This window comes from Giraffa tippelskirchi, chromosome 6 (assembly GCF_054371585.1).
Source record: "Giraffa tippelskirchi isolate mGirTip1 chromosome 6, T2T-mGirTip1v1.2.pri, whole genome shotgun sequence".
Classification (NCBI taxonomy): Eukaryota; Metazoa; Chordata; class Mammalia; order Artiodactyla; family Giraffidae; genus Giraffa; species Giraffa tippelskirchi.
Window position 1 is genome coordinate 167,767,223 of NC_137280.1, and position 26,350 is coordinate 167,793,572.

Sequence of the window (26,350 nt, forward strand, 5' to 3'; positions counted from 1 at the left end):
TCCTCGTGACTCCCATAAGACGACCTGATGACTCCATTTCATATCTGCCTCTCTCTCAAGGCCCTTTCCTTTTCTTTGAGATGGTCCCCATTAATGAACTTTCTCCTTAATGCAATGGACTGAACAAAATCATTTCCTTAACTGGTGCATTTTGTCTTTCATACCCAAAACCTGTTCCAACTCAGCTCAGCTGATAGCAGTACACCTTGATGGTGCCTCAGGCCAAAATCCTGAGAGTATTCCTTGACTCCTGTCTTTCTAACACCTCCATTTGATCTATCAAGAAATTCTCTTGATTCAAACATCAAAATATATCCAGAATCAAAACACTTCTAAACAATTCCTTTGCTACCACTATTGGCCTGAGCCACTATCATCTCTTACACAGTTCATTGAAATAATCATCCCACTGGACTCTCAGCTTCCAACTTGGCCTGGTCGTCGTGAATTCTCAATCAAACAACATGAATGAATTCCTAAAATTTAAATCAAATCACTCCTCATTCCTCTGCTCAAACTTCTCCTAAGGTTTCCAAATTCAGTTAGACTCCAGACTCCTTACAATGGCCTTAAAGATCTGGAGCCCCATAATACATCTGAATTCATGAGTCTCCCTTGTTCACTCTGTTCTGACCAAACTGGCATCTTTTCTCTTTCTCAAAAATGCCAGGCATGCTCCCACCTCCGAATCATTGCACTGGCTATTGCCTTGAACTCCTTTGCTTCAGATAGCTGCCTGGGTCACTCAAGCAAATCCTCGAAGTCTTTCCTCAGATGTCACTTTCTCAGTTAAGCCCACCTTCACCACTCTTTTAAGAACTGTACCTACAAATCAACATTCCACATCTCACTATCATGTTCTATTTTTTCCAGAGCATGTTACTCCATTTAATATACTCTACACTGTCTGCAAGTTTATGTTTATTTTCTCTGTCTCCCTCTAGCAGGGAGGACTTTTATGATTCATGCATTAATATATGTCTCAGTTCCTAACTCTTTTTTTTTTCTTTCATTGATATATCCCTAGTGCCTAGAAAAGGGCTTTCCAGGTAGCTCAGTGGTAAAGAATCCACCTGCTAAGCAGGAGATGCAGTTTCAATCCTTGGGTCAGGCAGATCCCTTGGAGGAGTAAACGGTAACCCACTCCAGTATCCTTGCCTGGAAAATTCAATGGACAAAGGAGCCTGGTGGGCCAAAGTCCACGGGGTCGCAAAGAGTCGGACATGACTGGGTGACTGAGCATGCATGCCTGGAGAATAATGGCACATAGTAGGTAGTTTAGTAAATGTTTGTGGAAAGACAGATGGGCCGAATAGCTAACTGACTGAATGAACTAGGGATAAAACAGCGCTAACTCTTTTAAAAGTAATAATGAGTACAGTAATGAAGCTGTGCACCGATAACTCAGATTATTTTCCACTATGATTCTATCAGACTTTTTCCACAAAATTACCTCTAGGGCTCCTTCCAAGCTCTGAATGTGGTAGGAAACCACAAATATCACTGTGAATCTAGCACCATGGACACCACACATGCATTGCCATAGTCGCACAACCCTTACTAAGGAAATGGCACAAGCTATGCTGTGAAATGGGCACGAATATGTCCATAAGATAATTCTGTTTGTGAATTCACTAGAAACATATAGGCATCCCACTGAAGGAGTGTGTATCAGACCATGTAGTCCCGTGATCAAGCCATAGGCTACTTACTGGACATTAATCAAGTAAAGACTGTTCATTCAAGTCTTGACAAGAGCTGTACAGAGTGACAGATGTGAGTTGAGAAAATCTTCAGGTCTTTGCACAGTTGAGGAGAGATTCTTGAGTGGGCTAGATGAGGACTACAGGTTTAATTTTAAATTTCTAAAAATAATTCTTAATGTTTTTTCCCAATAAGCTCAGTTTTTAATTCTCCTATTAATTACACTGATTTTATAGGTCGGTGACGAAAACTTCATGATGGTCTCTGTGGACTCTAATGCCAGGACTGTCCATAAATAACACAGAGCAATGAAGTCTAGCAGAAACAAAACTGGACTTTAGGATCAGAAAGACTTGGTTCAAATCCTGTACCAACCGCGTGTTACGTGCCTTTGGACAGGTTTTTCAATCTTTCGATCTAAATTTTCTCATCTACAAAAGGAGAACAATAATCTGTGCCTAGAGAGGGGTTACGAGGCAGTTAGAGCTCACCCACCCTCAGCTCCGAGTCAGACGCAAGGTGTCACTCCTGGTAATAATTAAATAAATGTTTCTTCTGTATCTTACCTTCCAAAGGCTTGGGAACAACCAGCAAGTCTCCCTCATTCAAATTCCAACTAGGAATTAAAGAACTGTACCTTAGATTGCTAAAAATTCTCCCAGGTGAGGTATTTTTTTGACATAGTTTTTTCTTCCTTGAACACTACAAGATTGTTCATACCTTGAGATGCTGACCTCTGCCTGGAACCCTTTCCCCCACGTTATTCCAGGCCTTTCCATGATATCTCAGAAAGCCCTTTCTGTTAGTGGTGACTCCTTCTCACCCTTGTTACTAACAAAAGCCTATTCCTTAAACTCGATAGAATTATTAAAATTATTTTGTTTATTGGCTTGTTTACCTGTTTGTGTTCCCACCATCAGAATGTACATTCAGAGCCCTGTCTGAATTATTTTCAGCAATATCCACAAATTCTGAAGCTTGCCAGGCTCATTGGTGGGTGCTCAAAAAGTATTTGCTTAATGGAAGGATTAAGAGAAAGAAATTACATTTGTGCATGATCCTTTCTTTAACAAAGACCAAGTGTCCTGGATGCTGTATGCTTACCAGGGGGCCTGGGGGTGTGAATCCCCCATCTCCCTTGTGGCCACCCCTGCAGGGGGCAGGGGCAAGGGAAACGTCATCTATTTCACATAGAGCCCTGCACCAGTCACGCATTCCTCACATTCTTAGTTGATGGACAGCCCCAGCTGGGGCAGCTGAAGAGCACATTAACAGCTCAGCAGCAAGAGCCTGACCTCTGAGCATCCCCTCCTACTCTTCACTCGAAATGAGCCCCACTCTTGAATTCAGGCAGATTTATTTCACTCAAACTTCTGATGAACATGCACTGTTTTCATCCATCCATAGGTTCATCCTCAGGCTTGAATCTAACCTTTCTTCTGGCATGGAGTAACACTGCCTGAGTCTCTTTGTGTGGTTAGACAACTTGAAATGATGGCATGACAAAATATGAGAAAAAAAAAGGAAATACTGTCTTTTGCATTTGTGATTATTTGAACATTGTTTCCTTTGGCCCCATTATTTTTTTCAGTTTATTAAGTTGGATTAAAATGTATCTCCTTGAAATTTTGTCTCATATCTGTAGCTATAAACATATATCATTTGTATATTAGAGCACACTTTTTTATTATTATTTAAACTCTTAATTGGTAATGTTGGCTATTAGAATTGAGGTTATCCAATTTCTCAAATGTTTTAGGTTTCATGACATTTTAAGGATTTTCATATCTTCCATGGTGTCATATTTTTATAATGTTCCTACCACTGTGTATACAAGTGAGTGTGGGAATAAAGATTACACCTCTGTAAGAAGTTATGAATTACCATGGTAGGACTAAATTGATTTACGGAAGAGTGACATCACAATATTTTACCTCTCTAAAAAGGTTCTTTTACAATTTCTTGAACTTTACCTTTTACAGAGCACATGTAATGTAAAAGAAAGTGAATATTTGGGGGATGTATATGTTGCCTCCTAAGATTTAATTACAATAAACAAGTGGGTCCAGGAAATGGCAACCCACTCCAGTATTCTCGCCTGGGAAATGCCATGGACAGAGGAGTGGCAAGCTAGAGTTCAGGGGGTCACAAAGAGTCAGACATGACTTAGAGACTAAACAACAACAATAAAATATGTAGGACCTAATTAAGCCTAAAAACTTTTGCACAGCAAAGGAAATTTGTCAACAAAACAAAAAGAAAACCTATTGCTTGGGAGAAAATATTACCAGTGATATGACTGATAGGGGGTAATATCCAAAATATACAAACAGCTCATACAACTGAACATTAAAAAAAAAAAAACAATTAAAATAGGCAGAAGAACCGAATAGATATTCTTTGACAGAGGAAAGACAGATGGCCAATAAACACATGAAAAGGTGTTCAACATCACTAATCATCAGAGAAATGCAAATCAAAACCACAATGAGATATCACTTCACACCAGTCAGAAAGGCTGTCATCAAAAAGAACACAAATAATGAATATTGACAAGGGTATACAGAAAAGAAAATCTTCATACACTGTTGGTAAGAATATAAACTGGTGCGGCCACTGATGGAGGTTTCTCAAAAAACTAAAAATAGAACTACCATCTGACCCAGTAATTCCACTGCTAAATATATGTCCAGAAACACACACACACACACAAATTAAAAAAGTATATATACTCCAAGTTCACAGCAGCATTATTTGCAATAGCTAAGATAAAGAAACAACATGTGTCCCTCAATAGATAAAGAAGATACATATATACATACAGCAAAGTACTACACAAAGCCATAAACAAGAACACAATGTTGCCATTTGCAGCAACATAGATGGACTTGGAGGGCATTATGCTAGGTGAAATCAAGTCAGACAAAGAAAGATGAAATCAAGCATAGAACAAAAAAGCAACAGACTCACAGATACAGAGAACAAACTAGTGATTACCAGTGGGGTCGAGGGAGAAGGGGCAACATAGAGATAAGGGAGTAGGAGGCACAAACTATTGGGTGTAAGAAAGGCTGTACAGTATGAGGAATATAGCCAAGATTTTATAATAATTGTTAAGTGGAAAATAACCTTCAAAATTGCATAAAATTTTAAAAAGAATTTAAAAGACAGATTAGGAAATCTAGAAAATTTAATGTGCATGCGTTTATAATGAGTACAATTGAAAAACATTTATAAATACAATAAAGAGGTCAGTCCTGCTGTTCCTTGTTCTACTATCTTACACTGGGCTGAATGGCGGAAAGATTCATGACAAGAGCTTTTCTAACAGCAAGTCCACAAAAAACTGTAGCATCTTTTCCTAGCACTTAGAGGAGATCATTGTCTACTTTCTTATCACATATGTTTTCAAGAATATTAACTTTATTAACTCAATATGCATTTATATATCTACTTTATTGTGTACATATGTAAGAATACTTCTATTTTTTTAATTACATTATTCTTCAAACTATTTATTTGGGGTTTTTTCGCTCACTCCTCGCAGTATGTAGGGTGTTAGTTCCTCAACCAGGGATTGAACCCACACTCCCTGCTACGAAAGTTCAGGGCCTTAGTCACTGAACCACCAGGGAAATCCTGTAAGAATACTTTAGAACTGCAGGGTTTCTCCAGGAAATCAGGCTTGCATTGCTGATAGAATGTAATAGTTTTCATCATCTGAAAGATTTTTTTTTGTTGTTTTCTTTGCTCATTAGCTGCATGTTCAGGGGTTTTATTTTAAAATTTATAATTTACCAGAATTCTTTACCCCAACCATCACGTGAACGGATGGCTCAGAACAGTTCTATTACATCTTTGTATGGAGGGGATAAAAGTAAAGCAAATTCTCACCCTTTCACAAGTAGAAGTGGGTCTTAGATCTTTTATGATGTCACTCAATTTAAACATTGATCCTGTAAAATAAAGAAGATCTTGAGAAACTTCAGTAACATTTAACGAATTAAAATATTTTTATTAATCACTTGTAAAAAGTAGCATTTTCTCCCAGCATTACTATATAAATATTCTATTCCTTACCAATCTTATTACTGGCATTACTACTATTTAAAACAGTGTGATTTATTAGCAATAACAATAATTCTCAAACTTTATGAGTAAACAGATCTGAGCATTAATCTGAAACTAGAGAAGAATTACAACAGCACATGCAAGCAAAGGGAAACAGGGCTTCTCTGGTGGTCCCGGGGCTAAGAATCCACTTGCCAATGCAGAGGACACGTGCTCGACCCCTGGTCCGAGAAGATCCCACATGCCTCAGAGCAACAAAGCCCTTGGGCTGCAACTACTGAGCCTGCCGGGCCTGGAGCCCATGCCCCGGGGCAGAAGCAGCCACTTCAGTGAGAAGTCCACAAACAGCAAGACAGAGAGTAGCCCCCATTCCCTGCAACTAGAGGAAGCTGGTGTGCGGCAGCAAAGAGCCAGGGCAGCCAAAAATACATTAAAAAATAAAAAAGGAAAACAAGAGAATCTGAAAACTGGATTCATATGGTGCTTGGTCATTGAGGTTACTCTTTCAGTTTGCGAAAGGACAAACTTAGAAATATCAAAAGTAAACATACTATGAACTTGACAGCTGGAGAGCTGAATGTGTGCGTTAGCTGAACACTTTAAATGCTGAAGTTCTAGTATGTGTAAGTGGAAATTCAGAGGATGGTACAAATGTACATTGAATCATTAGAAGGTTTCTTCGCAGTCAATAGAGAAACGCTAAGTCAAACACTGAAAGCTATTTTTCCTGTCTCTTTTCTATTCCCATCTTTGGTTTATTCTGGCTGGTATGAGGAAAAAGAGATTAAAATGAAATAAGAGAAAAAAGTTATGGAGTACTGAGTAAGATAAAGAATTGGGGGAGTGGATGGAAAATAAGCCATGTTCTTTTACTAATGAAACATACAGTGTGGTATTTAATTAGAAATATAACCGTTGTTAGCATATATGAATGGGACAGTCATGAGGGTGTGATGGATAGAAATGAAAGGAACAGAATTAGACAAGCTCAAAATGTTCCTCCATCACTATTGTTTAAGCAATAACTTATATTCCCCAATGAAAGTGTACTTAAGAATTCTCTTCAATATATATAATTTTTAAGTGTGCATTGGTATGAAAAAGCAGTTCTAAAATTCTTCTGTTGAAACTGAAGAAGGAAGAGATTTATAGTTGAAAAATTAATACTTCATTATGAAATTTCACCTTTTTTTTGTTTTGGTTTCAGAAAGGATTCACAGAAAACAGTCAATTTTGTCCAGTGGGAGAAATAAGGCTGAAGATTCCAAGGTGAGTAGTGAATCAAAAATTCTGGAAAGAATCATGAAAGAAAGTGAAGTCGCTCAGTCGTGTCTGACTCTTTGCAACCCGTGGACTGTAGCCTGCACCAGGCTTCTCTATCCATGGGATTTCCCAGGCAAGAATACTGAGAGAGGTACCATTTCCTCTTCCAGGGGATCTCCCTGACCCAGGGATCGAACCCAGGTCTCCCGCACTGCAGGCAGATGCTTTACCCTCTGAGCCACCAGGGAAGCTATCGGGCTTTCCCATGAGTCTAAGGGAAAGTTTAGTGTATTGATTTGATTAATGCATTTACATGCTGACTGACAAGTTAGCATACAGGTTCCACTGACCAATATTTATGGGAAGGGGTGAAGGGAAAGGGGTTCTGGCAGCTCCTGCCTACTATTTATGTGCTGTCCAAAGCCAGCTTTAGTAGGGGTTGTGGTGAAGGACTGGGGCTGCATTAGCAAACGTCCTCTGGGCTGGCTCTCTGGGCTTGCTTTGAACTCTTGTTCATCATTATTTTATGTGGCAGCTTGTCTTTGTGTTGGTGGAAGGGAAAAGAAAAACACAGGAGGCTGCCGTTAGGTTTTAAATCAAAGCTGTGCTCTACTGATTGTTGGAGTGGCTTTTCAAAGTAAGGACATTAAAATTCCTTGTTTCTGTGGACCAGGAGCTCAGGGTTATTTTTTTTTTTTTAATTCTCAGTAGCAAAAACAGCATTTTTCAATGTATCTTACGGTTATCATAAACCATCCCCAGTTTGGGGGTTTGTTTTTTTTTTTTTCCAATTTGATTGGAACTTGGAGAAGATAAAGCCAAGTGGACACATACTTTAAAAGGGGAAAAGGAACCTAGAGAGGGTGCCAGCGGGCGTGTCTCATCATAGGATTTCAGAACCAGAAGGAACCCTGCCACTGCCCCTAACCCACCCTTTCTCGATAGTGACCCAGGGGCCAAAGACATCAGTCGCCTGACCCCTTTTCAGCAAGTCCCTAAAGGACCCCGCTCCCTGCATTCCCATTCCGCCTTCTTTACCCTGCTCTACGCTGCCTCTAGCGACAGGCCGAGCAGCACCAGAGCGGGGACAGCAGAAGGCGAAGAAAAGGTAGAGAGGGTCGGAGAAACTTCTAAGGAGGCAAAAAGTGAAGTGCCTAGGTCAAGACGCTGGACTATTTGCCCAAAGGAAGAGCAGCAGCCTGCTTGTCTCAGGCCTTGATCGCACAGAATCATCATAGCTACTGCTGAACAACCCTGATGCTTATTTTCAACTTTGGAAGGTCAGCTAGTCCCTTCCCTCTAGTCCCCCGACCCCCATCCCACCTTCTGCTCTTACCCAAGGGACTGTCTTCCCTTGAGAGTTGCGTGCGCTTGGGCTTGTTCTTTATAACACACTTCCTTACGTGTGTCTTAGATGTCTCTCTCCCCTGGTGGTGGTGGCGGCGGCGGTTTAGTCACTAAGTCGTGTCCGACTCTTTGCGACCCCATGGACTGTAGCCCTCCAGGCTCCTTCGTCCATGGGATTCTCCAGGCAAGAATACTAGAGTGGGTTGCCATTTCCTTCTCCAGCGGAATCTTCCCGACCCAGGGATCGAACCCAGGCCTCCTGCATTGCAGGCAGATTCTTTACCAACTGTGCTACCAGGGAAGCCCCTCTCTCCCCTCGTGATTCCCAAACCGTTGTCCTGGGCTTATCCTAAGCTATAAAGTCAAGCCCCTTTTAGAGGGACGGGACAGATGGCTGGATTCCTTATTTCAGCGAAACTCCAGAGGACCAATACTGCCCCCCCCCCCCAGTTTAGACGTACTAGGAAGACACTCAGAGATCGTGGATGTGAGGAAGGCATTTAGACGCCGCTGGTGGGCAGCGAGAGAAAGGGGTGGAAAGGGGGGCATCCGCGTCTGTGCGGAAAAGCGCAGAGTAGGAACCACGTGCCCACGTTCCCTGCCGCCCTGCCCTGACAACAGCTGGTACAGCCACCGACCGGGAATAGGTTGGTGCGGGGAGGCGGGCAAAATGCAATGCAGCCTGCGAGGAGGGTGGCTTTGGCCGCGTGAAAGGCTCTTTGTGCCGGCCCTCGGGGTGGGGGGCATGCGGGCGAGCGGACCTGGAGGCTGGGGGTCCTGGTCCGCCGCTGCGCGCCTCTCCTCCGCCGCGCTGCCCAGATCCGGTGCGCGCCGTCAGGGGGAGACGTGGAGGGGTGGGGTGGAGACCCCCTAGATTTCGTCTTTGATAACGGGCGGGAAGAGACAGCAGCTTGGAGAAAGCAGGGACTCAGCTGAGGGCTTTTTGCCTCCCGCCCCCCTCCCCTAGGGAGCCGGAGAGATCGCGGCGGCTGCAAGGGCGCAGCGCCTCACCGGCCGCTCCCTCACAGTCCGGGAACCCGGAGGGCGAGCCCCTGACCCCACCCCGAGGCGGAGCCCCCCCTGGCGCCCCCCGGTTCCCGCCGCCCTCACCGGGTAAAGACAAGCGGGCGCCGCGCTGCCTCGCTCCGCGCCCCGGCCGCGTGGCTTGCGGCTTATTTTCCCAGCTGGCAAGCGTCGTGCTGCAGACAAGGGAATGCCTGTGGTGAGTTGTTTATTTTGTTGAAGTTTGCGGTGGGCCGGAGGGCCGGGATGGGGGGGATGGCGAGCGGCAGGCAGCGACCGGGACTGTTTTGTTTAGGTCTCCGTCCACCTGTGTGGTATAAATCTGCCCGCCTCGGGGCGGCGGGGAGCCAGGGTGAGAAAAACCCAGCCCTGCAAAAGGCCCCTTCTTGCCGCGTGCAGACCTAGAACCGCACTGGATTCCCCACTCCCGGCGTCGGCTGGATCGGCTGGATCCTGGCGAACACTGCCTCTCACCTCCCAACCCCGACCTTGCTCAGTGCTGAGAACGGGGCTGGCGCCCCAAAGGGGGAGTCAGCGCCCGCCACCCGGGGCCAGTTGGCCGTCGAAGTTCCTTCCCGGATACCCTCGCCGGTTCCGTGAGGCTCGCAGCGCTGGAGGCTTTGATGCGAGCGGCGCTCGCAAAATCAGTGGGGACTTGTTGGGGCTGTTTCTCGCAGCAAGTCGGTTCAGCGGTGTCGGGCCTGCCCTTGATTACAACCTGGGGATCTGGGTTGCCCAGAGTTTCCCTGATTTGAAGCTGGTGGGGGAAGTGGGGGGAAGGTAAGCGGTTGGCTCCCGGGGGAGCCCAAAGGAACCTCCCCCTCCCCCGTCCGCCTCCAGGGGCTGATGGCAGTCGCGGCAGCGGCTGCGTTTGCCTGGAAGAAAAGCCTAAATACATTAGCGAGCTGGTAAAGCTTTTAAGGCCTTCTCGGGAATGAGTGGCTGGCTAATGAGAGGTTAATTCTGTTTCGAAGGGAAGGCTGCGCTGGTTTCCTGAGATAAATGGACAGGAAGCGCATTACCTCCGCGCGCTGGCAAGCGACTCCCAAATGCTTTTTGCACCTGCCGCTCTGAGCAGTGCGAGCCGCGGCTGAGCCCGCAGGGATCGCGGGGGCCAGTTGGGTACGAGCGGGTGATGAGCCCCACGCACGCCCCGGGCCCTCTCCTTCCGGGGGCGCGGCGCTCACCCCCGGCCCTGGAACTCCTCTGTCACACCCAGGTGCTGCGTGTTCCGGAGCTCAGGGGTCCCCCGATCCCGCCAAGCCCCCTCCAGGAGCGGAAGGGTTAAGAATGATGTAAGTACTACACACAAGCCGCTAGCCGCCGGGCTGTAGGACTCCGGGTTTCTTCTCCCCGGCTTTGCTGGAGAACAGCGGGGAACTTTTCCTCTAAAATGGGTGGCACACATCGCAGCCCTGGGGCTGATTCCTGGCTCATCTGCCCCGGGGTGGTCTGTTAGAAGAGGGTCCTGGTAGATTTCTGGAAATGGATATTCTGTGTATTAACAGGGGAACAGTTTAGACATCATGTAAATGTTCACGGAAAGAAACGACGTCTGTTTAGAATCCATTAATGTTGCTGGCATGTGTTTATTTCTACCCATTTGGCACGTTCATACTATGGGATGCTTTCCTGTGTCCCCTAATTGTACTGTTCTGGTTTCCTCTTTTCTTCCTGAAAACAAAGAGGAAGAAAGAAAGAATACAAGGGGCAAGAAACGGGGTGGATTTGTTTGAGTTGTGCAAGCTGTCACGTCACGGTTTTTTTTTTTTATTAAAATATAAAACTTTTATAAGTCATCGATTTTATGTTTGTGTTCTAGCTCCCTCTCCAGATTTTTCTTTGTAGAGTCTTAAAAGACTCCTTAACTTGCGGCATACTAGCTGGGGAAGCCGGTACGCTATAATTGACCATTCACCACGCTCTTGCTTCCCAGACTGACTTGGAATCTTGTTAACAGTCCGAATGTACCCGGCGAATGTGTCAACTAACCTAAGTCCTGAAAATAGGAACCACCTTGCGGTTTAATTGTGAAAATTAACATTTTCCTCTAGCATGCTGAACACTTATGCAGCAATAAAAAGTGAATTTTTAAGCGTATAAATCTTGGGCTTGTCAAATGTTTACAACAGAGGAGCAATAAAGCGCCTCAAAAGAAATGAAGTTTTTCCTCTAAAGAACAATAGTTCCATTTCAGGAAGCTAGGACGTGCAATGACTCGGGGGTGCCCTCTGTTGGTAAAATCTAGAGCAACCATGTACTTAAGGAACAGGATATAGGAGGGAGAAGAGGAAGGGGAGGAAAATTATAGAAAATCAGGAGTGAAAAAACTCAAACTAAACTGAATTTGATCCTTAACTCTTGGTTATATGTTTTAAAGTGTGGTCAATAAAGTGGGATTCTTCTTTCATAGGAGTCGAATTAAATCTTGGGTTAAGGAAGAGGAAATATCTTACTATTAGTCTTTGTTAGCAAAATGCTTTGAAAGATGCTGTTTGATTACTTTGAAAAAGAGGTTTACCATGGTTTCATTAACTTGATTTCAGTAGTAATATGTAGTAATTGCAAGAAAATCAATTTGGGGCTTAACAGTATTTACTTCACAGTATCACCTAAAAATCATATCACATAACTTCCCCCCCCCCAAAGTCATTTCTCCAGGCAACTCTGAAGCTACTATTAAGCATATTATGGATACACACAAGACTTGGCTTATATCGTGGGCAGTGAAAGGTGTGTTTACCACTTGAGTCATCATAGGAGGTAATAAGTAAGTAATGAAAAGTTGCAGTAAAAAACAGATAGGCATCCTTCATTAGGGAGCTAGTGGTTTGTATAATTCAGAACGTGTATAATGAGTAAGCTGGAGTGATGGAAGGTTTGCCCTCAATTATCCTGGTCCATCCATTGGCACTTTTTAACATGTGGAACACTAACGTGTCTGTGGTTGATACGAAAATTCCTAAATTAGGGATTCTGGGTAATGTAGCAGGTAGAGTTGCAGACTGCGACTTGGATATTAGTGAATTTACAATGGCAGCCCATTGCCCTTTGCGGTGCTGCCATGCTGTGCCAAGTCAGCTCAGTCGTGTCGGACTCTTTGCGACCCTACGGACTGTAGCCCCTCCAGGCTCCTCTGTCCAGGGGATTCTCCAGGCAAGAACACTGGAGTGTTGGAGAAGGGCAGGGACGAGGACAGTATGAAGTGGCTCCTGGCCTTTGAGGCCATTCTTGAGATTAGATACCACTTCACACCTGCTGATAACAAATTGGAACCTATCATCGACCTCATAAAACATGCTTTCCTGTATCTCTGGAAGCCTCTTTTCCGGCCAGCAATTGGTTCCCCCCCTCATTTTTGGAACCATCCCATCGCAAAAGTAGAAACCGACCTGCTATTGAATTAATTTGCTAATAGACGATGAACATTTGTGGAAAAGCCACGGAGCAACAACAGATCATGGTATAAAATTACACTGCATTAAAAACTCACTGTCCTCATGAATCTAAGTACAGTGTAACAGAACACGTAGACGTTCCCCCTACTCTCAGACCCCCCCCTCCCCAATTGCTTTCAGAAAGGGAAAAATGTCAGAGTGACAGGAACACCGGAGCCTCGCACAGCTGCCCGCGAACTCCACCAGGGAGCTGGCGGCTACCTTCCCAGGCCATCCGATTCGTTCTGGACCGCGGGTCACATTCGCATTTCCAACGCAACCGGCTTTACCAAAAGTCCCAAATGGGCTCAGAAGGCGGTGGCTTTACTAAAAAAAAAAAAAAAAAAAAAAAAAAGACTCATTTGAAAAGACCCTGATGCTGGGAAAGACTGAAGGCGGGAGGAGAAGGGGCCGACCGAGGATGAGATGGTTGGATGGCATCACCGACTCGACGGACACGAGTTTGAGCAAGTTCCGGGAGCTGGTGATGGACAGGGATGCCTGGCGTGCTGCAACCCATGGGGTCGCAGAGAGTAGGACACGACTGAGAGACTGAACTGAACTTACTAAAAAACAAAAAAGTCCGCAGCGAGCTCAGAACGCGGTTCCGCAGATGCGATTGGCCGCGAAGGGACCTGCCGCCGGGCTCTAGGTATAAACGCGCCCGTTTCCTCCGAGGAGCCAGGGCCGTAGGGCAGGGACAGGGTCGGGGAGCGGTGATCTAAATAAATGCGTTAGGGAGAGGGATGTTGAACCCGATCACTTTCCTTCTCGGAGAGGCCAAAGGCCGGCTCCTTTGTAACTACGGAGCTGCCGTCGCCCGTTTCCACTGGGCGCGAGGCAACAGTGCATTGCAGGAGAGGGTGGAGGGGTGCGCGGAGGCCGCAGCCAGCAGCAGGGAGACTGGGCCGCTGCGCCGCCGACCCGACTGGCGGCGGGCGGGACGCGGAACTCGAATCACCCCTGGGAGGCTGGGAGCAGGGGGCAGGGCCCTTGAGGGGCGGGGCGGGGGCGGGGGCGGGCGCTTAGGGCCCTATGAGTGGCCGACTGCTTCCAGAGCTCCCGCCTCTCGGCCAATGGGGCTAGAGGGGCGGGGCTAGAGGGGCGGGGGCGGCGCGGATTGGCGGGGCTTCCGGGGGGCGGGACGGCAGTGCGGGGCTGAGATTGATCGAGCGCGGGGGGCCCCGCGGCGCAGAGCGATCGGGGCCGCCGGCGGCTGCGGGCCGCCGCTCGGGGCTCCGTCTGGTGGGTTTCCGCGCCCGCCGAGCCCACGCCGGCCCTGGGACGCCCCGCGCGCGCGCTACCGGCCGGGCTTCGCACTCGCTCATCGTCTTTGTGTCTTTTCCTTCCCCGCCCTCCGCCCTCCCCGCCCGCCCTCCGCCCGCCGACTTCGGCCGCCACGATGCCTCCGCTCCCCGCGGCCGACGCCGCCGACGCGCTCCGCCCGCGGCGCCCGGCTCGCTTCTGCTGCTCCTGCGGCGGCGGCGGCGGCTGCCCGCGTCCGACGCGGGCCTGAAGGAGGAAGAAGAGGAAGCGGGGCGCGCCCTCCGGCCCATGCCGCCGCCCCGGCCCGGGACCCGCCACGGCGCCCGCGCCGCCGCCCTCGCCGGAGCCCACGAGAGCTGCATGGACGGGCATGGGCTTGAGAGCAGCATCGTCCTCCTGCGCCGCCGCCGCCCCAGCCTCCGCCGCCGCTGCCGCCGGGGCTGAGCCGCGCCGCCGCCCCGGGCTCGGCCCGCCGCCCCTGGCGCTGCTGCTGCTGCTGCTGCTCAGCCTCGGGCTGCTTCATGCAGGTACGGGGGGCGCGCGTGCGCGCGCGCGGGGGGAGCCGCCTCTAGGGCCGGGGGGGCTGGGTTCCCCGATCCCCCCCAACCCCCGGGGGGCCGAAGGCGCTGGCCGGGGCGGGACAGGCCTCCCCAGCTCCTGACCCGCACTGTGGCCGGGCTGGCGGCGCGGCGGCAGGAACACACCCGCCGACCGAGCGGCGCGCCCAGGGCGCACGGGAGCGGCCTCTCGCCCTGCCGCCCGCCCGCGGTCCCCGCCTTCTGCTCGAACCGTGGATAGATCTTCCCTCCCGCAGCCACTTATCAAAGATGTAGCGCGCGGGGGGGATGCGCTCCCGAGACAAACGTTCTGGATGCTCTGTTGCTCTCTGCTTGGGTGTTGTACGGAAAGTCAGGCTGGGATCAGGTTTCCGCCGCCGCCGCCGCCTCCTAGACTGGGGAGACGAGGAGCCTGGTTGCTGTTGCTGCTGCCCTGGAGTTGGGGGTGGCGTCGAGGCGAAGAAGTGGCACCCGATGGGAAGATAATTCTACCCGTTTGAAAACCTGGGAGTTCATCTCGAAGTCATTTAAGATTTCTTTAAACTGGGATCTCGTTCATATTTGCGAAAACCGCTCTTAATTTCAGCTTTCACCTCCTCTTTGGAAAAACTTCGTGCTTTGTGGCTAGCCGCGTGTTTTAGGGGGTTCCAGGAGAGTGTGACCGATCTCTTGCCTTCGGGAACTTCCCGGTGGAAGCAGCAGTGAGGAATCTGTTCTTAGCGAAGTAAAACCTTTTCGTCTTAGCGACGATGAGCCTTCCAGTGTGTTTTGCCTGTTTTTCTTTTTAAGATCTTTTCATTATCACAATGCTAATATGTCAGTTATATTTCAAGAAAGCTGGGGGAAAAAAGTCTAGAACGCCCTTTACAATTAAGTACCATTCCTAGGAGCATATCTAGATAAGAAGTTTTTTCAACGCCAAATTGAAAAAGCCAATTTATCTTTTAGTTTGAGAGCAGCTAGAGCATTTGGTACGTTGTCCTTTGAGATCTTTTTGTCCTGTATTTTTGGCACAGCAATCACAACTCTCTGATCTGGAGAATACTGAACTGTAATGCCACCCAACTGTGCCAGAGTTAATTTTTATTTATTTATTAAGTCATACCAGCGGTGTTAAAAATCTGGGAGGTCTTTTAAGTAATGGGGAAAAAATGTGACATTTGAGCAGACGACTAAATTTAGTTTTGCGTAACTTTGCATTGTGATGTAACAGCTGCATTTTAACACTGTCACTTGTGGAAACAGACTGAAGTCTTAATAGAGAGTGTAAATAGCAAGTTTTACAATGATGAAGGTTTTTAATTAGTGATTTTAGAACCTTAGAAAACAAAGTCAGTCTGCTCACGGTTGCATGGAAAACTTTTTATGACGTGTCAAAAAATATATTCAGGAGTGTTTTGTGTGAAAAAAAAAAAAAAGTGTCCATAATGTCAAAGTGTAGATTTCTTGCAATGGAAACTGAGCTGGTGGGCAGGACTGTGACCCTCTTGACTGCTTAGATATTGTTTCCTTTAGTTGCCATAGGGTCCTGTAACAGGGTTGGAATGCGGTCCTTGAAGTTTTCTTCAATGGCCTCTGAAAGGCCTAAGAAGTTGGTTTAAAGGTTTAGAAAATTAAGATGCCTTAGTTCAAGAACTTGGAATGTGAAACTCCTCTCGGTATCCTAATGTGCTCACACTGAAGTCCCCATTAGATTCTACCCAGAGTTGCTGTGGTGAGTGATATCTGTGGATAGCTTGTTGGAATGAAGCAATTAATCTGGTTTTAGGAAAGAGGGCTCCTTTTGAGAGAATTCTTTGAAGAATGGTGCTATTGAAATGCAGGGGTTGTGTCTCCTCAGAGCAGCTAGCTTCACCTCGTGCTCTCTGCAGATGGGCCACCATATGTTTTATGCCCAGATCCTTATAATTTGCCTCTGCACCCCAGATGGCTCTGCCTTTCACTTAATTCATTTCAGCATATCTCATTTCTTTTATTATAATCTGATGATTGGGCTGCATATTCACCCGTGCAGGCCTGACATTGCGGAAACCGCCTTGAATGGTAAGGTCTTTATGTCTGGACCATTCATGAGAGCTCTAGACTGAGAAATCCTTTAGTAAATTTCATCTAGTGGGATGAAAATATGGTCATATCATAGATGGTATGATTTGAAAAAATAGATCTGTAGCTGCAGATTTTGAATTCTGCCCTTGGGAAATGAAAAGAATATTTTTATTCTCTCTCTCTTTTCTTTTTTTTCCTTAAGCAAACCTCTGCACTTCCTGAATGGAGATCCAATATGGGAGTTCCTTGCTTACTCATACACTTCATGGTTTTCTTGGCTGCATCCTTGAAGTTGTTTCTGCTCTGCATTGTCTTGGCATTTTGACAGGAGGCTTACTTTACCGCCTCTTACAGGCAAAGTGTGCATTGTCATTATAAATTCATGAAGCCTGGATATTTCTGGGTGTATGCTGCAAATCAGTCATTATATACAGGAGCCTGTGATGGGGCTGAAACTGCTGACCCACATGCACTTTCTCTCTAGTTAGCCCTCCTCCATCCCACCGTCTCTATTCAAGAAGTCTGTTAGAAACCTCATCCAAAACAAAGGAATCCAAGGAACTGTGTTTTGTGTGAGATTTCTCAAAGGACTCAGCACCTACCTGCTATGAAAAAGGGCGTGGGGAAGGGAGGAAGGGAACAGAAAAAGATCTGGGAGTCTAGATTCTGCTTTTCCTTTCTAAACAGTTGCATCTGCATTTCCATGCTGGTCTTACTTTTGATATTTTTATGACTATTTGAAATAATTATAAGTAAATGTACGCTCGGCTAGATTTTATAGGCCATAAAAAGAACAGAATAGGCACTGCAAGTTTAGCGGAAAGTTCTTGTGCTGACGTTTATGTGTTGTCCAAAAGCTGTTCGTTACTGAATGAGCCTTGGCTCATATATTTATTCTCTTGCTTACTGCTTGCTGTGAACCTGATTTTAAAAGAAAAAGAGAAAAGATGTTGCTGTTCCCGACGTCTTTTTTTTTTTTTTTTTTTTTTAAGCTATCAAGTACTGTCTTGAGAATCAGAAATTTTGTTGGGGGAATGAAAACAAGATTTGAGGAAAGACACCAGCCATGTCCTGGGCTTCATGCTGGCAGTTTACATTCCAACCGGGACAAGGCCTTAAGTGTCCCTTTGTCTTGATTTTCCCACCTGTAAAATGGCTTTAACGCCACTTTGGGGGTTGTTGGCTGGTTTTATTTTTTTGTTTCCACTTTTGCCTTTTTGAGTAAAAACAGTTGAAAGATGGTTTGATCTACTTTGTAGAGAGGAATTCTATAAATACTAGAGCTACTTTTGTCAACTTTGGAATGAGAAAACATAAAAGAGGCCAAATGCATGAAGATGTATTTGTGATTTTTATTTAGTGCCTTTAAGTAATAGCTGTAAATTCACAGCTCCAAAATATTAACATATTTTAATCTTCTCTTTTACTTGTGTTAAGTCAGATATCCAGTCTTGACTACATTTTCCCTTTTTGGTTTTGGAAACTTAGGACTGGTTGGGGAAGTGCCTTACGAGGTTGTCATCTCCTACTCCTTGTTTCCCCAGCTGATGCCATGAACAAAGATTACAGGCTATTTCACTCATTTAAAAGCAGTTTACTACTGAAAAGACTAAAATATCTTTCTACGATGATTATTAGGGTTAGTTTTAAGTCTTTATCAGATAATGTCCTAAATCTTGATATCATCCTGAAGTTTTGTTATGCCTAAATCTTGAATAATTACACATTTAATAATACTCTACTGACTGATGCACCCCCTCGGATATTTCATGCCTAGAAAAGATCACAGAATTTACTTTAGAACAACCTACTCATTTCTCAGATGAGGAACCTAAGACTTGAGATTGAGGCTCCTCCGTAGTTGAGATACCTATAAAGAATGTGCAGGTAACACAAATACATGTTACAGTTCATTTCTATAAAATTTGAGGTGGACAATAAAAAAAATTGTTCTTTTTCCGTAATTCTGGTGTTCTCATTTTAAGGAATACAATATTAAACTGATTAGTACCCACACTGACCTAGTATTGGCAGTTCATTGTGGTTTTTGTGCTTTGAGAGATTTTACAAGCTCTTGTATAAGAAGTTAGGGGCAAACCATAATTTGAAAACTTACTGTTTAAATAGTAGGGCAGTAATCGTATGATTTTTCATTTATGTTAGCTTTGCTTAAATCATTACGTTTCTGTGAATCGCTGATTTAAGGGGGAAAAGTAGTTTTATATATACTCAAAGAATTCCGTCTCTGGTCCTGTTTCCAGAAAACAACATAGTTGGTAGAATCACCTGTCAGCATTGTGTACATTTTGAGTTAGTATACTTTTACTATGAACTGTTGAGGAGCCAGAATCCTGGGGTGATTGATGTTATGGGATAAGTGAATACCTAGCTTGGTCAAATCAGTCACTTTATTTTTTTAAAGGATCATTTACACTTTGTAGAAACCAAGGGATTACGTGTGTTAGTTTATATGCCATTTGTTGGTAAACATTTCTCAAGGAAGAAGAACTTAGTACCTGGATTTTTTCCTGATATTCTTTCCCTGTAGCCAGAGTAGAATCGGGTAAGGGTGTTTTAACTAATCACGCTATAATTTAGGAGTTTCCCTTCCCTGGAGTGTGCAGGCTTCACTCATGGTTTTGTGTACAGATAGTGCTTTTCAAAGCAAATTACTTATGTAATTTTCAAAATCAAAACAAAGTTCACATCTTTGACTTGGCCTTAGAGCAAAGGGATCTTTCTCAAAATCTATAAACAAGAGCAAAGTTGATAAAATATTTCCATTATCGTTTCCTTGTAGGTTAGCCTGAGAACACCTGGCTCAACTCCTGTTCACTCGCAGTGGCCCACACTTTAGTTGTTAAGTTAACCAGCTGCGTCAGTTGTTCTCCCAGTGGCTTACTTTGTGAGAGGCCAAGAAGCCACAATGCAATGCTAGTTCTGAAGGCCTTCTTAAAATAGGAGTATAGGAAATAGAACAAACAGTTCCCAGAGGAGAATGTCCTTTTCTCATGCAGCTCAGAAAGTTGTGAAGCCTTTTAAAAACATTCGGTCTTACCTGCTTTCTCCTAGGTGACTGCCAGCAGCCGGCCCAGTGTCGAATCCAGAAATGCACCACAGACTTTGTGTCCCTGACTTCACACCTGAACTCTGCCGTCGACGGCTTTGACTCCGAGTTCTGCAAGGCCCTGCGTGCCTATGCTGGCTGCACCCAGCGGACTTCAAAAGCCTGCCGTGGTAACCTAGTGTACCATTCTGCTGTGTTGGGTATCAGCGACCTCATGAGCCAGAGAAACTGTTCCAAGGATGGACCCACATCGTCTACCAACCCGGAAGTGACCCATGACCCTTGTAACTATCACAGCCACGCGGGAGCCAGGGAACACAGGGGCGGGGACCAGAACCCGCCCAATTACCTTTTCTGTGGCTTATTCGGAGACCCTCACCTTAGAACTTTCAAGGATCACTTCCAGACATGCAAAGTGGAAGGGGCTTGGCCACTCATAGACAATAATTATCTTTCAGTTCAAGTGACGAATGTGCCCGTGGTCCCCGGATCCAGTGCTACTGCGACAAATAAGGCAAGTGTACTTTTTTCTTCTTCTTTTCTTCTGTAACTTTCAGATGTTTGATTCTTCAGACAATTGTTGAAGTATAATACAGAAGACCTCGTTTAAAAGGAACTTCTGTTGGTCAGCTCGGCACACAAGGTGGATGAAGGATTAAATGAAAATTACTTGGTAAAAAAAAAATTTCTCACTGGAATTCTTGTGGGTCTAAGTTTAAATAGGCAATGATATGAAAAATAAAAAAGAAACAGTGAAGTTGGGTTCTCTAGGGAAAAGGCAGGCCTGTTTAATGAGAAAAAAAAAAGTTCTTTTTTTCCAGTGATGTCATTTTTGAGTGCAGATGTGTGTGGCTCTTGAAGAAATCCATGTTCAGATTTATCAGATGACTGCAGTGGGTGTTCTGAATAAAGAACGCCATGAAGCCTAAGAGAGCGACTCATCAGGAAATCTTATTGGAAACTTGGAAGCTATAGTAAAACGTGGTGACCAGGGAAGTTAAGAACTGGATTTTGCAGAGCAGTAATACCTAATTCCGTGTAACCTCAGGATAAAATTTAAGTCAACCAGAGGGGAAAACTGACAAAATTAAGCTTACCGTGTCCAGCTGCCATTTTTCTGTGGTTGGTGTTTATTTGTTAGTTCGTTTTAAAGAAACGGATACTGAAGAGAGATCCTCAAAGCCAGCATTACGGCACCAGAGTCTTAGTGCGGACAGGTGGTGAGGAGCTGTGACTGGGTTTCCAGTTGTCAGGCCAAGCTGATTCAGGCGTTAGTAAATAAAGAGGTCCAGAAGGGTTTTCCACAAAAATGGTGTCCCAGGGGCTTCCCTGGTGGCTCGGTGGTAAAGAAGAATCCCCCTGCCAGTGTAGGGGTTCAATCCCTGGTCCGGGAAGAACCCACATACCTCCAGACTACTTAACCCATGCACCACAACTCCTGAGTCAGAGCTCTTAGAGCCCATGCCCCGCAACAAGAGAAGCCTGTACCCCACAACTGGAGAGTAGCCCCCACTCTGGGTAGCTGGAGAAGGCCTGCAGGTAGCAAGGAAGACCCATAAACAAATATATTTTTAGAAATGTTTCTACGTTTTTTAAAAAAAGCATAACAACAAGGAACCAGTTCCTTCGCTGTCTCCTCCAACTATAAAATCACACATACAGGTTTTCTTATCTTGTATGATTTCATTTGTGTATTGTATCTTTTCATCAGTTGGTTTAGACTGAAATGTAATTCACAGGTAGCATGCTGTTATAATACTTACGACTGTTCTCTTGATTCCAGGACACCCAGCCTTGCCTCCAAACATATGTAGCATAGTTTTTAAGTGAATTTAAATTATTTTACTTGGCATTTTGTGGAGGGAATTTTAGCGCACTTCCAGAGAATGTATGGAGACACCCCGGGGTGTCACAAACCTAAGATTAGAAGTCATCGCCCTGAACAAAATTGGTCTAGACATCTTAGGGGAACTTAAAATTATTTACACTTCAATTCCCAATAAAACCCAAGCTTGCCTTTCCAAATCTTATATCTCAAATAAACTTTTCTTTCTCTGGTTTTTGTAAGTACACAGATAATTTTTCCTGTCTGTATACTACAATATGTATTTGCTATATGTTATGAAGTTAATAGTTGCAAAGTCATAAGACAAGCAGTGAGCAACAATTCATCATTGCAGACTCAAAGGGCATAAAACCTGGGAATAGTTTTTTGAAAAGACATGACACTGAAAATTCAAGAAGGCAATTCCATTGCAAATGCAAAAAATCATCAATTGTGCAGATAATTGAGGGCTTGGAAGGGTAGCCTTCACACGATACTTGGGAGATTAATAAGTGCTGTGTGCTTGGGAAAATACAATTGTTGACCCTTAGACAACATCAGTTTGAACACAGCCAGTCCACATATGTGGATTTTTTTCAGTAGTAAATACTACAGTACTACATGATCCCTGCTTGAGTGAATCCTTGGGTACAGAACCCTGGATACAGAGGGCTAGCTATAACGTTATATGAGGATTTTCAACTGCCCAGGGGTCATTGCCCCTAAGTCCCCTGTTGTTCAGGGGTCAGCTGTATTGTTTCTTTTCACAAGCCCAGAGTTTTATTTTCCAAGCCTGCTATCCAGTCACATGTCACTCCGGTTTGGTGTTCAGCATTCAAAATTCTGTACTTTTTACTGATCATGTTGAAAATATCTGGGGACAGCTGATTGCCTTAAGAGTATTCATAGTATATGAATGCGACAGTTGACGCTGAAGATCATTCTATTTCAGTTGTGGTTGAACCTATCATAGCTTTTGGCAAATACATAAATACAATTTGCTTTCTCCCTCACTTTGGTGAGGATCAAAGGTTTTACCCTTTCCAGAAAGGAGAGGGGGGAAAGTTATCTATCTTTTAACATAAATTCAAGCAGACAACGAGAATGTTTGGTCTTTAATTACCCTATTGAAAAGTATTCCCCTACATCTGGTGACCATGCTGTTCAGCAACAAATTACTCTATGGCTTCATGACCTCCAGTGCTTCTTTTTTTTTTTTTTTTTCCTTTTTGTAACTCTCTCCAAAGCCCTCAGAATCATGTGAAGGTTACTGTTTGAGGGCCTGTCTCCATGTTGGTATGGCTTTTGCTGGTGAAACCAAACAAAGGCCTAAAATCTTGCACTGCAATTCCTTTTGCTGTACCTAGGACCAAAATAAAACTTTTTAAAAATTTCTAAGCAATGAAAACAATCCACTCCAGTATTCACGCCTGGAGAATCCCATGGACAGAGAAACCTGGTGGGTTTCTGTCCATGGGGTCCCGTAGAGTCGGACATGACTGAATGGCTAACACACACACACACAGACACACAAGCCATGAAAAAATGCGGTGCTGAAACTATCTAAGCAACTGTTCATCCCACCACCCTCAGCACTAAAGTAAAGCACTTGACTCAGGTATTTTGCTCAGGCATCATCTTCAGGGCTGTCTTTGTGAGCTCTGCCTGCCCCTCTGAACACCCAGGTTTCCCTCATCACAAAAAGACAAAGTTTGGGGGGCAGGGAATCTAAACAACAGAGGAAAAGAAAACAAAGTCATCTCTGCTCAGTTCAGTTCAGTTTAGTTGCTCAGTTGTGTCCAACTCTTTGCGACCCCATGGACCACAATACACCAGGCCTCCCTGTCCATTGCCACCTCCCAGAGTTTACTCAAACTCATGTCCATTGAGTCGGTGATGGCATCCAACCATCTCATCCTCTGTCCTCCGCTTCTCCTCCTGCTCGCTAAGCCTTTCTTCACCAGGCCTGCAGTGCTTGACAGTGTGGTCTCATCTCCGCTGGTGCACGTCCTCTCCCCCTTCCCAGGTGGGCACAGGTATGCCTTCTCAGGGCCGAGGCTCTGGGCTGTACCCTGCACCGGCCTGTCTGGTTCCCTCCCTTCCCCGGAGTCTGTGTGCTTGGCCACCTGGCTAGCTCGATGCATTCCTATAGGGGACACCAGGGCTCTTTTTCACCCCTCCCCACCCCAGGGGCTGCCAGGGCACCTTGGCACACCTGCACACACCTCTGCTGAGATCCGTGTCCACCCTGGACTGCCTTCCCCATCTTTGGCTGCAAGAGGCGGGCGGCTTCAGGCCTGCAGATGCTCTGCAGAAAAGAGACATAGGGGACAGGCCGAGAACAGGCAGGGTTGGCTCTGTGGGAAGGAACACTGTTTGTGTTTGGGGCCCTGGGAGGATACAGTGCTGTTTTCTCTCCTGGTCCTCACACAGATAAATAAGCAGATCGTCCGTGGAGGATGCTGGGCGATGTACTTTCTCTTCCACGTTCTCTTTGCCCACCCCTCAGTCTCAACTTCATGTTGTGTATCTGTGTATCCCTGTTTATGTAGATCGAAGAAGGAATTGTAAATGCCATGATTGCAGAAGGCAATTTGGGTGTGAATTATTTCATCAAAAGATTTTGCACTTCACAAATGGATTCCTAGTAGCATGTATGAAAATCTCCAGTCTCTCAGGTGCATTTAAAATGATTTCCTTTTCCAAAAAGTTTCAAGGATGCATTTGTTACACATCTAAACAATGGTCTTCCCTCGTAGCTCAGTTGGTAAAGAATCTGCCGGCAATGCAGGAGACCAGGGTTCGATCCCTGGGTCGGGAAAAGCCCCTGGAGAAGGAAATGGCAACCCATTCCAGTACTCTTGCCTGGAGAATCCCATGGACAGAGGAGCCTGGCGGGCTACAGCCCATGGGGTCGCAAGAGTCGGACATGACTGAACGACTAAACCACTAAACAGTGGCAATACTTTTAACAATTACTTTGTACAAATAATTTGTGTACTTTTGCCTTGCTTTTCAAACCTTTCCTTTCAATGTAATCATGTCCTTTCTCAACATTCTAGCTAGCTTACCCTATTCTTCAAAGTCAGGGAAACAAAATTGCAAGTAGGAAGGGAGATTGAAATGACAGCCAGTCCTTTGTAGATCTTCAGATTCTTCTGTACTTCATCCTTCAGTGAGAGAAGGTGGTTTGCCTTCAGGCAGTTTGGTTTTGGGGAGGAGGTGTGTTCCTTGTAGTTGACCAAGCCAGGTGAGTGGGCACTCAGGTGCTTCGTATGTCCTTGCTGCTGCCATGGGCCACCAGCTGCAGTAACCCATGGGCAGCAGGGCTCTGTGCCTACCCAAAGCACGAGAAGAGAGCCTGTCTTCCAAAGTCCATAAATATCTGTACTTCTGGAACTCTAGCTACTTGCTGGGAAATTTTCCGGGAAATCACTGCTGGCTGATGATACCAGAGATACAGGAAGACCTGAGTTCCTGGGCTCCATTCTTGCTTGCTGCCCACAGTGTTCCCTGGTGATAAAATGTCCTGCCCTTGTAGGGTCCTAGAGCAGGAGTTGGGTCCTCTCCTGCTTTTGATGCCCCTTAGCATGCCCTTTGTTCAGCAGGAGAATGTGGGCACGTAAACCAGTGTTCTGGGTCATTCTCTGTTGGTTACAAAGTCAGAGTCAGGCGTGCCTCTGTTGCAAAGCCTTCCAACGATCTTTTTTTTAGGCATATCTCTGGATCAGGCTTTGGGAATCTGTCCTCTTTTAACCCTAGGCCTAGTGGATTTTTTTTGTAGCTAAGTTTTTGTAACCAGTTATGTTTTTAGTATCTTTATGGAGACTCTGTAAGCTACACAGTGGTGATCATTCTTATTTTTGTCCACTAAGGCAGATGCCTCATCCTCTTGTGCACAGAATTACGTTTTGAATACATGGACACTGTCCTTGCATGCAACACTGTTACAGAGGCGATACACTGTTCTTTGAGAATATAGATTCCTTCCAGGCGTGCACAAGTTGCCTTGCAGATTCATTGTAACTAACCCTTAAAATCTGAGATTGCTCTTTGTTATGATTATCTGTTAATACAGATAACTCTTGCCATCTTTAAGATTTGCATCTCATCCTCATTTACACCTCATTGCAGAAGTGTTTAAAAAAAAAATTTTGCAAGATACATTGAGATATATTGCAGAACAGATGGGAAAGAAGTTTGCAGTTGTGTAGCTCCCTGCGCAGTATACTGTGCGCATTTCTCTGATGAAATGTACTATTTAGTGTTGCATTGGAAACCCCAAGCATTGAAAGGCCTATTGTGTCCGGGAGATGCCAAGGTGAATGTAGTCTCTGCCTTAGTCTAAGCTCATAACTAAACTTTGCTGCCTTCGTGTCATGGAGAATTATGGGGTTTGTGTTGGGGGGGGAGCTATTTTTAGTGTTTCTTTTCAGAGCATTGGGGGCCCATGTTATGGGCTGGTTCCAAGTGCTGCAAGTTGTCTCGGGGGGTCAGGACCAGGAGGTTGGGCTGGAGAGATGGGCTGCTGTACCTGGGACATAACCCTCCCCGCCGGCCAGTCACAGGACAGTGTTCTTACTCCTAGAACTTGGCACCGTCTCCCTTTTCACCTCCCACCGTCAGGGTGGTCCCTCACCTACACCCAGAGTTCCTCACCCTTCTGAGACACCCTAGCAGGGTCTGGAACCCTGGTTGCTGTTATTGCAACGTAGTTGATCTTTAATACCCAAAAGCTTGCTAG

General features: G+C 45.6%; 2 protein-coding genes across 7 annotated transcripts in view; both read left to right on the forward strand.

Moving 5' to 3' along the window:
• The window catches only part of LOC145509640 (uncharacterized), a 596,722-nt gene extending 588,404 nt beyond the window's left edge, over positions 1-8,318 (forward strand). For 3 of the 4 annotated variants that reach the window (XR_014056257.1, XR_014056260.1, XM_081498860.1), the window contains one exon: positions 6,983-7,044. Coding sequence is in view for 2 of the 4 variants with exons in the window: in XM_081498860.1 (XP_081354986.1) it covers positions 6,983-7,028 (46 nt within the window). In the remaining 2 variants the exon portion in view is untranslated. Of the gene's footprint in view, positions 1-6,982; positions 7,045-8,097 lie in introns of those variants that run through there. The other variant, XM_081498861.1, reaches the window with a different exon arrangement.
• Positions 8,319-8,842: 524 nt separating this feature from the next.
• RGMB (repulsive guidance molecule BMP co-receptor b) overlaps positions 8,843-26,350 on the forward strand; it is a 29,867-nt gene continuing 12,359 nt past the window's right edge. The window contains exons 1-6 of one of the 3 annotated variants that reach the window (XM_081498858.1): positions 9,058-9,209; positions 9,353-9,607; positions 9,704-10,188; positions 10,628-10,703; positions 14,364-14,638; positions 19,787-20,295. In XM_081498858.1, coding sequence (XP_081354984.1) covers positions 10,699-10,703; positions 14,364-14,638; positions 19,787-20,295 — 789 coding nt within the window. In that variant the 5' untranslated portion in view covers positions 9,058-9,209; positions 9,353-9,607; positions 9,704-10,188; positions 10,628-10,698. Of the gene's footprint in view, positions 9,033-9,057; positions 9,210-9,352; positions 9,608-9,703; positions 10,189-10,627; positions 10,704-14,033; positions 14,639-19,786; positions 20,296-26,350 lie in introns of those variants that run through there. The other 2 variants (XM_081498856.1, XM_081498859.1) reach the window with 2 other exon arrangements.